This window comes from Ranitomeya variabilis, chromosome 7 (assembly GCF_051348905.1).
Source record: "Ranitomeya variabilis isolate aRanVar5 chromosome 7, aRanVar5.hap1, whole genome shotgun sequence".
NCBI classification, from domain to species: domain Eukaryota; kingdom Metazoa; phylum Chordata; class Amphibia; order Anura; family Dendrobatidae; genus Ranitomeya; species Ranitomeya variabilis.
The window spans coordinates 203,227,593-203,240,044 of NC_135238.1; the positions used below are offsets into that span (position 1 = coordinate 203,227,593).

The window sequence follows — 12,452 nt, forward strand, 5'->3', positions numbered from 1 at the left end:
CACGCACCAGCCTAAGAGCTAACTAGTACTGCAGAGAAAATAAGACCTCACTTGCCTCCAGAGGAATGAACCCCAAAAGATATAGTTGCCCCCTCACATGTATTGACGGTGAAATGAGAGGAAGGCACACACATAGAGATGATATATATAGCTTTAGCAAATTGAGGCCCGCTGTAAACTAGAAAGCAGAAAGATACAAAAGGGGACTGAGCGGTCAGCAAAAAACCCTAATCAAAAATACCATCCTGAGATTACAAGAACCCATGTGCCAACTCATGGCACATGGGGAGTACCTCAGTCCACTAGAGCTACCAGCTAGCATAGAGACATAATAAGCAAGCTGGACAAAAAAAACCAAACAACTGAAAATCAGCACTTAGCTTATCCTGAAAGATCTGGGAGCAGGTAGGCAGGAACCAAACAGAGCACATCTGAATACATTGATAGCCGGCAAGGGAATGACAGAAAGGCCAGGTAAAATAGGAAACACCCAGCCTCTGATGGACAGGTGGAAACCAAAGGCCGCAACCCACCAAAGTCACCCAGTACCAGCAGCAACCACCAGAGGGAGCCCACAAACAGAATCCACAACACGTCATGGGTCGGGAAGGGGTTAAGGGTGGCATGTGGTTCAGAGATCGACGTATCTACATCCCTGAGGTCGTCCGTCTGCAGATCCTCAAGTTGGTACATGACTCCAAGTTGGCTGGTCACAGTGGGGTACAGAAGACACAAGAGTTCCTGAGCTGATTCTTCTGGTGGCCAACTTGCCTGAAGGATACCAAGGACTATGTTCTCTCTTGCGAGGTATGTGCTCTGTTGTGAACTCCGTTTTCAGGCTTCCTCTTGTGGTCACAGATGGTATTGTGTGACTTTGGTTTTTTGTCTCCCCCTGGTGGTTTGGTTTATTATCCTGCGGGTCTGGCTGGATCAGCTGCCTCGTTATTCACCAGGGAGGCTCCTATTTAGCTCTGCTTCACTTCCACTTGTTGCCGGCTGTCAATGTATTCAGTGCTATTCTGATTACTCCTGATTATCTCGTTTTCTGCCTCTTCAGGATAAGCTAAGTTCTGTTTGAATATTTTTTGCTCATCTGCCTGCAATATGATTTCTGTGTATGATGAGTCTAGTCCAGCTTGCTAATATGTGATTTCTTTTTGCTGGTAAGCTCTGGGGTACGGAGTTGCTTCCCCCGCACCGTTAGCTGGTGCGGGGGCTCGAGCAATCTCTGCGTGGATATTTTGAATAGGGTTTTTTGATTGACCGCACAGTTCCCTTCCTATTTTCTGCTATCTAGTATTAGCGGGCCTCATTTGCTAAATCTGATTTCATCTCTGCGTTTGTGCTTTCCCCTTAACTCACCGTTAATATTTGTGGGGGGCTATTCTATATCTTTGGGGTCATTCCACTGAGGCAAGAGAGGACTTTCTTTCCCTCCAGGAATAGTCAGTTTCTCAGGCCGTGAAGAGACGTCTAGGATTTTTAGGTAACGTTCCACGGCTGCCTATAGTTGTGTGCGGATAGGATCAGGTTGCGGTCAATCTAGTTACCACTTCCCCAGAGCTAGTAGTCTGTTCAGTTACTTAGCTAGTCCGACCTGCGATCCTTGCCACTAGGATCATAACAGTGCTCGTTACAAGACTCCTCGTGTGGCACCTACGGGTCTTCTACAACCATTACCTGTTCCGTCCCGCCCTTGGGGGTCTATATCAATGGACTTTATTGTGGAGCTGTCTACATCGGGGGGCATGAATACAATCATGGTGGTAGTTGATCGCCTGACTAAAGCTGCTCATTTTGTTCCGTGCACCGGCCTCCCCTCAGCTAAAGATACAGTGAACTTGGTTATACAGAATGTCTTTCGGTTGCATGGGGTTCCGGATGAGATCATCTCTGACCGTGGAGTGCAGTTCACTTCAAGATTCTGGAAGGGGTTCTTCTCTGCACTCAATATTAATGTCTGTCTCTCTTCCGCTTACCATCCCCAGACAAATGGTCAGACTGAGCGTACCAACCAGACGCTGGAACAATATCTAAGATGCTATGTCAGCCATCTCTAGGATGATTGGTTGGAGTTGCTGCCGTTAGCTGAATTTTCATATAACAATTCTCAGAGCGCCTCCACTAAATTTACACCTTTCTTTGCCAATCTGGGTTATCATCCGTGTATCTTACCTAGGTCTCCAATTAATTCTCTGGTTCCGGCAGTGGAGGAAAGGCTGACTGCGATGAGGCAAAATCTGGAGGTTCTGAAGGAAACCCTGATCACAACTCAAGAACGTTATAAGAGATCGGCTGATAGATTCCGTAAACCTGCACCCATGTTCAAGGTAGGAGATTCCGTGTGGTTAGCAACTAAGAATCTGAAGTTAAACGTTCCTTCACAAAAACGTGGACAGAAATTCACTGGACCTTTCAAGATCAACGGTATTGTGAGCTCTGTGGCCTGCCGGCTGAAGCTGCCTAGGACTATGAAGGTACACCCAGTCTTTCATGTATCTTTACTAAAGCCTGTATTTCCTAATACCTTCCAGGGACGTGTTGTGCCACCTCCGCAGCCTGTGGTGATTGATGGGCAAGAACAATTTGTGGTGGAGGAAATTGTTGATTCCAGGATTCGCAGGAATCGGCTCCAATATCTGATAAGATGGCAGGGATATCCCCCTGAGGAAGACTCTTGGGAACCTGTGGAAAACATCAATGCCCAACAGAAGATTTCTCGTTTTCATCAGAGATTCCCTGAGAAACCAGGTACAGGATCGTCCTGAGGCCGCTTCTAAGGAGGGAGTAATGTCAGGACTCTGAACATTTGTTATTACCTTTTGTGCATTACTGCCCTTTCCCAAGATGGCGTCTTTGGTCTCATGTGCACTGTGTCTTCCTGCAATAAAACTCCACCCCAGCCTTCAGTCTGTGGTAGAGTATTCTGCCTTGCATCCAGCTCCTGACCTCTGGTGACTCCCTGGCTATATACCTGCTCCTGTGAACCTGTGTGGTGATCCTGCTACTCTGCTCTGAGTTCCTGCTGCATACTCCAGCTCCAGTAATCCTTCTTCATCTGCTGCTCATGTTTACTTCCATCTGCATTTGCTGGACATGTAAGCTGTTTCTGCTCTGCAATAACCTGAGACTATTAACCAGGCCTCCCTGGTTGAGCTAAGATATGATTTGAACTGCCTTATAGCATATCTATCTATGTTTTGGACTACCAAGGACTTATTCGTGTCAAGTATCCTCAAGAATAACTGTGCTTCATAGACTTTCTGCTTGATTGCATTTTCCTCTGAAGTTTCCTATAGACTGCTGAGCTGCATTTGATATTTGCACCAAGTGTTGTGGACTTGAGTTCTCTCTGCACCTGTTTGAATCACCGTGTGATAATATAAACTTTACCACTTATAAAACTGTGTCCTGTAGTTGTCTTGTTCCACACCAAGAGTCTCCTGAGTTATCCCCTATAATTATTACAACAATATTCAGTCTTGGAAGGCAAAAAAAATAAAAAATCAGATAACATAATATTCATGAAGGACGACTAAACTTATTACGACGCATTTTGGGACTAAATAGTTTTTTTTTTTTTAATTTTAATTACAGTTCAGTTTCTACTTCAGTTTTAATGCCTCTTTTTTAGATTATAATAAAATATTTCAGTGTCATAAAAAATACAAAACAATGCCACAGGGAGATTCTGAGGTTTATTCACACATGGCAGATTTGTTACAAGAAATCCATTATTCTAAATTGAGTTGTCCCCTTTTGAAACATGTGGAGTTCCATAAGCCGTATTCAGATGAATGGGAAAGGCAAAGAAATTACTGCAACACATCCAAAAAATGAGAATATCCCCTTAGGGAGCAGTCAGACGGTCATATAAATTGGACTGAGCTCGGAACGCAGTGCACGGACTGGCCGGTAGTAATAGTCCCATCAGTCGACACCTGTGACCGGAGGGAAACTTTTTCCCACCGGTCACAGCTGTGGACTCACAATGTCATCTGACAGGGTGGGAGCCACAGAGCTCTGACCGGTAATAATAATCTTTCTGCAGATCAGAGCCGTCGATGTTTCTCGGGCTGTCAATGCAGCAAATTAGATTTGAGACACCTAATGGCTGTCATTTTGGAGGGTTTTTTTTGGGGGGGAGCAAGACAACATAGTTTTCAAATATGGTAATTTGCTAGTTTCCTATTTTTGCACATTATGCATCAAATGAGATCAAAATGTCGGGAATCCATGATGATAACCATTTAGGAAAAAGGGTCTTAAAGCCAAGTTCCAACTAAAACAACGGCTTATTTTCCTACTATTAAGCCCAGCCCCAACTTAAGGACGAATTCCACATCTTACATAGTAACTGCTATAAATTAAAATTAGATTGGAGCCACAATGCTTCCATATTTCTTTAAAATCCAATGTCGTTGGTAATACTCCGCATTCAGTCTCTTTAGCGCGTAATTCTTTAGAGTAAACCAGTATACTCCAACTTAATGCATCTTTTTCTGTCTGTCAGCATCCTTTTGACAAGATATTTCTAGACAGTTGCTGCCAAGGCCACTCCAGAAATAACACACTACGCCAGGCTGTGTTTGTTGCCCTACATTTTACAGCGCAGCGTGTCAAAAAGGAGTTAACGCTCACATTTCGTCTGCTTCCCTCAGAACCTTTGTTTTTTTTTGTCCATAGGTGACCCCACAAGACATGTCATGTAAAAAGAGAAAGAATTTCGCCGACCTCCCAGTAGCTATACGTCAAAATGAATTGTAATTCTGAAATACGTCCAATGGTAAACTGTCCACTCATCCTATGAATGTTTTAGCAGTCTCTGACCTGAGATGCCAGGACAACTCCATTATGCCTTTCAGCTGCTTTCGAGCTTCGGTTTAGGTCTTGAAAGTGGAGCGTTGTTACAGAACCTTGTTACAGGCCGATGAGCTGTCCAATCATGTATAAATTATTTACTTCATACAAGCCCACTAGCTGCACATCTCGAATTATCGTGTATGAGTGATGTGAAAGCTTCTCACTGGCGATCTCTTTAGTAAGGATTTTCACCCAATCCTGCTTATGGCACATATTTTGCCCTCCACATCTGCTTACATGCTCATTTTTTTCCAATAAACCCAGTTTACAATAAAATAAGACTGGGATTGGAGTGTTGGCCACAATGGGAGTTGCATTAGATCATAAGCATTAAGAGTTAGAAATGAGAAAATTGGTTTAAGCCAAAATGATTTTGTTCCGAATATTTAAAAAAAAAAATTGGATTTGAGGTTTTTTTTTGTGATTCGCATTGTGCAATTCAGAAGGCAAGGAAAATAGGGAAAAAATGAAAACCTCGCTGCTTATCCATCTTCACTTTTTGCCAAGGCTCCAAGTGCCAGGTAGACATCCGGCAGCCAAGCAAAGGCATTGACTAGTCTTTGGACAACGCACATTGGAATGCCATAATGTCATAATGTGTGTTGTTGAGTCAGAGGCCTACTAGGCACCAGAAGCTTTGGTACAGGATGAAGATGTAGGAAGAGGATTTCGCGCACAGTGGATAAGTAAAGAAAAGGCAGAAGGCAGAGGTCTCCATTTTCTCCATTCTGTTAGTGCGCGGAAATTGGACTGTGCTCAGATGTTATCCAAGTGCAGGCTGAGGCTTCCTATGGACTCATTGACTTACATGTCAGAGTGTGATCCCACTATAGGATCAAACTCGAGCATGCAGAGATTTTTTTACTCGTACAGTCCCTGTCCGAGGAAAAAAAATCTGACATGTGCACGGCCCCATAGGCTAACATTGGTCCAAATGCGATACGATGTTTTGTCGAATCACAAAATACGCTGGTCTGTATCTAGCCTTATGAAGATCTAATTTACTCGCCAAATTCCACAACACCGCCAAATTCAAACAAAACACGTATTAAAGTTTTTTTTTTATATTTTTAATTTTGGCATTTTTGTTGCACTTTTAGCTGAGTATTTAAAAAAAAAAAAAAAAAAGCTGTACCCTGTTGTAAACTGGAAGCCAGAATGGAAATATAAAATTCAAGACAAACAGTGCAGCGATTTGTGGAGCTTTTACTCTTGTCTTGGTGCATTGTTAGGGTATGTGCACACGCTGCGGATTTTGCTGCGGATCCGCAGCGGATTTGACGCTGCGGATCCGCAGCAGATTTTTCTAAGTTTACAGTACCATGTAAACCTATGGGAAAAAAAACCGCTGTGCACATGCTGCGGAAAAATCCGCACGGAAACGCAGCGGATTATTTTCCGCAGCATGTCAATTCTTTGTGCGGATTCCGCAGCAGTTTTCAACATGCACCAATAGGAAAGTGCAGTTGAAAAACCGCAGAGGAATCCGCAGAAGAAACTGCGTGAAAATCCGAAGTGAAAACCGCAGTGGTTTTGCACTGCGGATTTTCCAAATCTGCTGCGGAAAAATCCGCAGCAGAATCCGCAACGTGTGCACATACCCTTAAGGTCCGTGCTTTTTTTTTTTTTTTAAGCTGCACGCTCTAGTTATGGCAAGAGATTATATGCATTTTTCCCATTGGTTTCTCTAGAAGACTTGTAAATACTCAGCTGCGGTATGACTTCAGGCTGGATATTAATGGAGACTAGGTGATGATAGAATTATAATCCCGATCTATTATTATGTCTGTATGCTGGGAAAAAAGCAAATATGGATAAACAACGATCTGGTAAACTTGGACTATCTTTTGTTTCATTGCTATTAAGAGAAATGTGAGTAGTCTGAATTGAGACCAAGTGAGGCGGCCAAGTTATATACATGAGAACAGAAACAATATACCCACGGACAGGTCTGCATTTCTTGCAGCATGTCACCTTTGGAGGGGCACCCCCAAAAGTAAATAACCAATGAGCCGCCACCCATGTAGTATAGAAAATTGACCAATCATAGCTGCCTGATATTAGCGCCAAAAATTGGGAAGTCAAAATCCATGTGTTGTCTGATTTTAAGATGGGAACCATGCTGAATCATGGAGTTTATTGGAACCATTCGCATATACATTTTTTTAAAACTCTGTGCAGGTCTTAATCTTGTCTTTTTTGCTTATCAAAAGTTATGGGTGATCAGACCCCATCGATCATAAAAACGGGTCTCTGCAAAGTCCTGTCTGAATGAAGCGGAGCAGGAGCGTGTGCACCATCGGAATACAGCGCGCAACCATCTACAGCGGGGCGACAGAGAAAGAATATAGTGGAGGTGTGCATGCTCGACCTCCAATCCATTCAGATGGGGCTCTGCAGACTTCGATCCTGGTGGTCCTCAGTGTTCAGTACGTTATTCCCTTTCCTATCAATAAAGGACAACTTTAAGACCCATTCAGTAAAATTAGCGCCCACCACGTTTTGGAATGCTGCAGGATTGTAACATTTTATGTTTCGTTCCTTTACATTTGGAGATTCTGGACATCAGATCCTTATTAAATCACACGTCTGCCAGTCTACTGCTGATATGAAACGACAGACACTTTACCCAAATAGAATCCATTTCCAAGCATTACATATGTCTCCACAGCTGAAACAGAAAAAAAAAAAACTCTTCGTGCACTGCGATCTGACATCCTCCCGCAACTGTTACTTTCTGCATCTCCATTTGTTATTTACAGTTCTCATATGCCACATTATAAATATATATACACTTGTAAAAACCATCGCAATATGGAAATTGTCACATGCATTTGCATAATTCTGTAAAGTGTTTCCCCTTTGGTGAATGTCAGTAAACCTCGTCAATGATGACATGTAAATGTGGCAGCAGATATATAGAAAGAGTCGCACCGCCGAGTTTAAGCAATGCCTACCTCCCACAGAGCTTTAAAGTCCTTCTGTTCGATCCGTAAGAGTTCACTGTTCTCCCTTGTAACAATGGTGGCATGTCGGGGTGTGTTATCCAGTATTGACTCTCCAAAAGCAGTGCCAACTCCCAGCGTACATATGATGACTGCATCCTAGAGCAAAAGTGGAAAGTACGGTAATTATCCAACAGTCTGTGATGAAGTGCCAAGAGCCCAAAGACACTTGGCATCAAATGATGACAATAGCAAAAGGCTTAAAACTAGACAGAGCAACTTGGAAGCACATTGTGGGGTTGTTGTATGCCATACCTGGCATCTGGCTGAACACGACACCTAGGAGTATTGTGAGAAGAGACCTGTGCTTCATCTCAGCTAGTTATTATTACCTACAGCATCTAACTGGCAGAGAACACATCATAATGATCTTTCAAAAAGTCCTTTCCAGGTGGATGCCAGTCCTACTGGGAGCTGTAAAGTGGGGGTTTACCCCACAAGGTCTGGCTCATTTTGGGTTTACATATTCCTAAACCAAATTTTTTTAACTTTCCAATCACATAGTAACATTAACGTTAGTGAGGCCGAAAAAAGACATTTGTCCATCCAGTTCAGCCTATATTCCATCAGAATAAATCCCCAGATCTAGAACCTTCTAAAGAACCTAATAACTGTAAGATACAATATTGCTACGCTCCAGGAAGACATCCAGGCCTCCCTTGAACCCCTCGACTGAGTTCACAATCACCACCTCCTCAGGCAAGGAATTCCAGATTCTCACTGCCCTAACAGTAAAGAATCCTCTTCTATGTTGGTTGAAAAACCTTCTCTCCTCCAGATGCAGAGAATGCCCCCTTGTGCATGTCACCTTCCTTGGTATAAACAGATCCTCGGAGAGATATTTGTATTGTCCCCTTATATACTTATACATGGTTATTACAGTAGATCGCCCCTCAGTCGTCTTTTTTCTAGACTAAATAATCCTAATTTTCCTAATCTCTCTAGTTATTGTAGTTTCCCCATCCCCTTTATTAATTTTGTTGCCCTCCTTTGTACTCGCTCTAGTTCCGTTATATCCTTCCTCTCCTCAGTCATTGTATGGGTTGCTGTATACTGTACCTGGCATCCAGCTGAACACGACACCCAGAAGCAGTATTGTGAGAAGAGACTTGTGCTTCATCTCAGCTACTCATTATTACATACAGCACCTAACTAGCAGAGATCAGATCATAATGGTTTTACAAAATGTCCCTTTTCAGATGGATGGCAGTTCTACTGGGACCAACAAGGTCTATCCTATTTTGGATTTCCATATTCATAAGCCATATTTTGTTTTACTTTTCAACCGAGTCATAACAAAACTAGCATTTTTAGCATCATTCTTTTTATTGTTTTGTTCCATTTTGTTTCGAGGCAGCTAATTTTGCCACGAAAAACTGAGAAAACCTATTGACTTGAGTATAAACCGGGTATGAATTGTCCCCTCATCCCTATCCTGGTATGCATGGCTCCCCCATCACTGTGCTTGTATGCATGGCTCCCCATCCATGTCCTTGCATGCATGGCTCCTTATCCTCATCCTTGTATGCATGGCTCCTTATCCTCGTCCTTGTATGCATTGTTCCTTATCCCCGTCCTTGAATGCATGGGTCCCCATCCCTGTCCTTGTATGCAAAGTTCCTATAATTAATTTTAAAAATCCTACTTACCTTCCCTGCGCACCCTCGCTGCATCTCGTTCTGGTGCCAGCAGCTCTTCCAGTCAAGCGATCAAGTGTCCATGCTCATTAAGGTAATAAATATTCACTCCACATCTATGGGAGTGGAGAGAGGTGAATATTCATTACCTTAATGAGAGGGCACCCGTGATAGCCCGACCACTGCTGGAAGCAGTGGGTCACAGAGGCAGGAGGCGGCGGCTGCGGCTGTAACTGTGCACGCTATAAGAGAAATGAATATTCATTGCCAGTGCAGTGAATATTAATTTCTCTTTAGCAGCGGGCACAGGCTTTAGCTGCAGCCGCCAGCTTCTGCCTCTGTGCCCCAATGCTCCGCCTCTCCCCCTCACCACAATCTTTCTGGGACAATGACTCATGTGTAAGCCGAGGGGGGGGGGGGGGGGTGTTTTCAGCACACAAAAATGTGCTGAAAAACTTGGCTTATACACTAGTATATGCAGTAATACAATAAGAACTATCACCGTCTAGATGGATCATCATTATGCTCATTTGCACATGGAAACACAAGAAGCAATGGAATTAAATTGAAAGGGAGAAGATACAGATTAAATATTAGAAAAAAAAACTTTTTGACAGTGAGGGTAATCACTGAGTGGAACAGGCAGCCAGGAGAGGTGGTGAGTTCTCCTTCAATGAAAGTCTTCAAACAGAGGCTGGACAGACATCTGTCTGAGATGGTTTAGTGAATTCTGCTTTGAGCAGGGGGTTGGACACGATGACTCAGGAGGTCCCTTCCAACTCTAACATTCTATAATTCTATGAAATTATTATGTCATACATGATAATTGAAAATAGAAAATTTGCATTTGTAGTTTTCAACAAACATTATTTGATTAAAAAAAACAAGTCTACTTCCATTTATATCAGACAAAAATAGGAGAAAAAGGAGCAAGGACCAAGTTCACCGGGTTATTTGAAGGTCCTGTAAGGGCCTGAGGTATACTCCCTTGAGAAAGCGGCCCCAAGTAGCCGCGAAACCTGCATCAGGACCCTCCATCCGACCCCCCTTGTTCCCACTCATCTGCTGGTAAGCATTGCACCTTTTGCTAGTTACTTCCGCACTTTACATGAAAGATAGACAGGTGTTACTTTATCCTTAGTCACTTTATGGATGCATGCTGACCTCCAGGTGTCCACTTTTGGATGCACTGCTCCCTCAGGGTTATGGTCTTTGGACCTTTATGTTATTTTTTCAGGGACTCATGTGCAATGTGAGGTGGTGATAGGTGGGGGGTGGGGTATATAGCAATCTGCATTGTTTATGGCTCTTTATGTATTGTTGAGATGTTTTATCTTTTCTACGAATTAATAAAGTTATATGACTATTTTTACCGGATCAGTTTGCTCCTTTTTCTCCTATTTTTGTCTGATGTTTATTGGAGCTGAGGTTGTTTGAACAGGGGTTGCGGACAATTTGTGTCGCTACCCCTGTTTCTCAAATATGTATATGGGATTTCTGTTGCTTCCATTTACATCAGTTTGCCAACAAGTCCTTTTTGAACATGAATTCCAATTTGTATGCTCCGGCAATTAAATTCCTAAACGGACCTGTGTTCAAAGCCTTATTCTTTCGAACCATGGTTTCCTATATGTTGAATACTGCAAACAAATGATTAAGCAAAAAGAAATAAAAAATCAGGAACCAAAACAATGGCCACCATGAACATAGAACTTTTAGAAATGAATAATAGATATTATCTAGGAATGAAAATTTATTGGGTTGTCAACTTTGGCTAATTTTATTTTGTTAGAAGGGCATACAAATAAAAACGGTGTCTGGCTGCTGAGAACCTCAGCGATGAGAAACAAACTGTGGTGGAAGCTCATAGCAAATATTCTATTTCCCTGTAGTGCCACCATAAAATTCATGGTATTTTCAGTTTTGCTTTGTTTTTTTTCCAAAAAGCAGGATATGCTTAAATATATTAACACAACCAATAATCATCTGCTTATTCCCTGGAAAAAAATATTTATTTTTCGAAATAAATCAATGGGTGGTTCACTCTATATAGCAAAAAAGTGCAAACTCATTGCCAGCAGAAATTTTGTCAAATGGATACTGACTTATAGAGACCGGGACACTAATATGAGAAGCGGGCGCAGCAGGGAGGTTCTGGATCTAATTTACAGTGATATACTGCTCTGGTAAAAATTGAGAGACCGCTGCAAAATGTTGAGTTTGTCTGATTTTTCTCTTTATAGGCATATTGTTGAGTAAAATGTAAATTGTTCTGTTATTCTATAAACTACTGACAACATGTCTCCGAAGTTCCAAGCAATACATTTTGTATTTATTTTCTGAAAATGAGAAATGGTCAAAATAACAAAAAATGCATTGCTTGCAGACCTCAAATAATGCAAAAAAAAACAAGTTCATAACCATTTAGAAACAACAATACTAATGTTTTAACTCAAGAAGAGTTCAGAAATCAATATTTTGTGGCATAACCATGATTTTTAATCACAGCGTTCATGCGTCTTGGCATGCTTTCCTCCAGTCTTTCACACTGCTTTTGGGTGACCCTATGCCACTCCTGGTACAAAAATGTAAGCAGTTCTTCTTTGTTTGATGGCTTGTGACTATCCATCATCCTCTTGATTGCATTCCAGAGGTTTTCAATGGGGTTCAGGTCTGGAGATTGGGCTGGCCATGACAGGGATTTGATGTGGTGGTCCTTCATCTACACCTTGATTGACCTAGCTGTGTGGCATGGCGCTTTGTCCTGTTGGAAAAAACAGTCCTCAGAGTTGGGGAACATTGCCTGAGCAGAAGGAATCAACTGTTTTTCCAGTATAGCCTTGTATGCGGCTTGATCCATACGTCCTTCGCAAAGATTAACCTGCCCAATTCCAGCCTTGCTGAAGCATCCCCAGATCAACACCTGGTCATCTAATGGTTAGGCCGG

The 12,452-nt window shown here is 42.4% G+C and overlaps 1 protein-coding gene across 4 annotated transcripts in view; it reads right to left on the reverse strand.

Moving 5' to 3' along the window:
* Positions 1 to 12,452, reverse strand: part of RAPGEF4 (Rap guanine nucleotide exchange factor 4) — a 310,050-nt gene that overhangs the window by 252,245 nt on the left and 45,353 nt on the right. For 3 of the 4 annotated variants that reach the window (XM_077272682.1, XM_077272680.1, XM_077272681.1), the window contains exon 4: positions 7,821 to 7,967. The exons of the other annotated variant lie outside the window; for it this stretch is intronic. In XM_077272682.1, the coding sequence (XP_077128797.1) occupies positions 7,821 to 7,967 (147 nt within the window). The remainder of the gene's footprint in view (positions 1 to 7,820; positions 7,968 to 12,452) is intronic. 4 annotated transcript variants of the gene reach the window in all.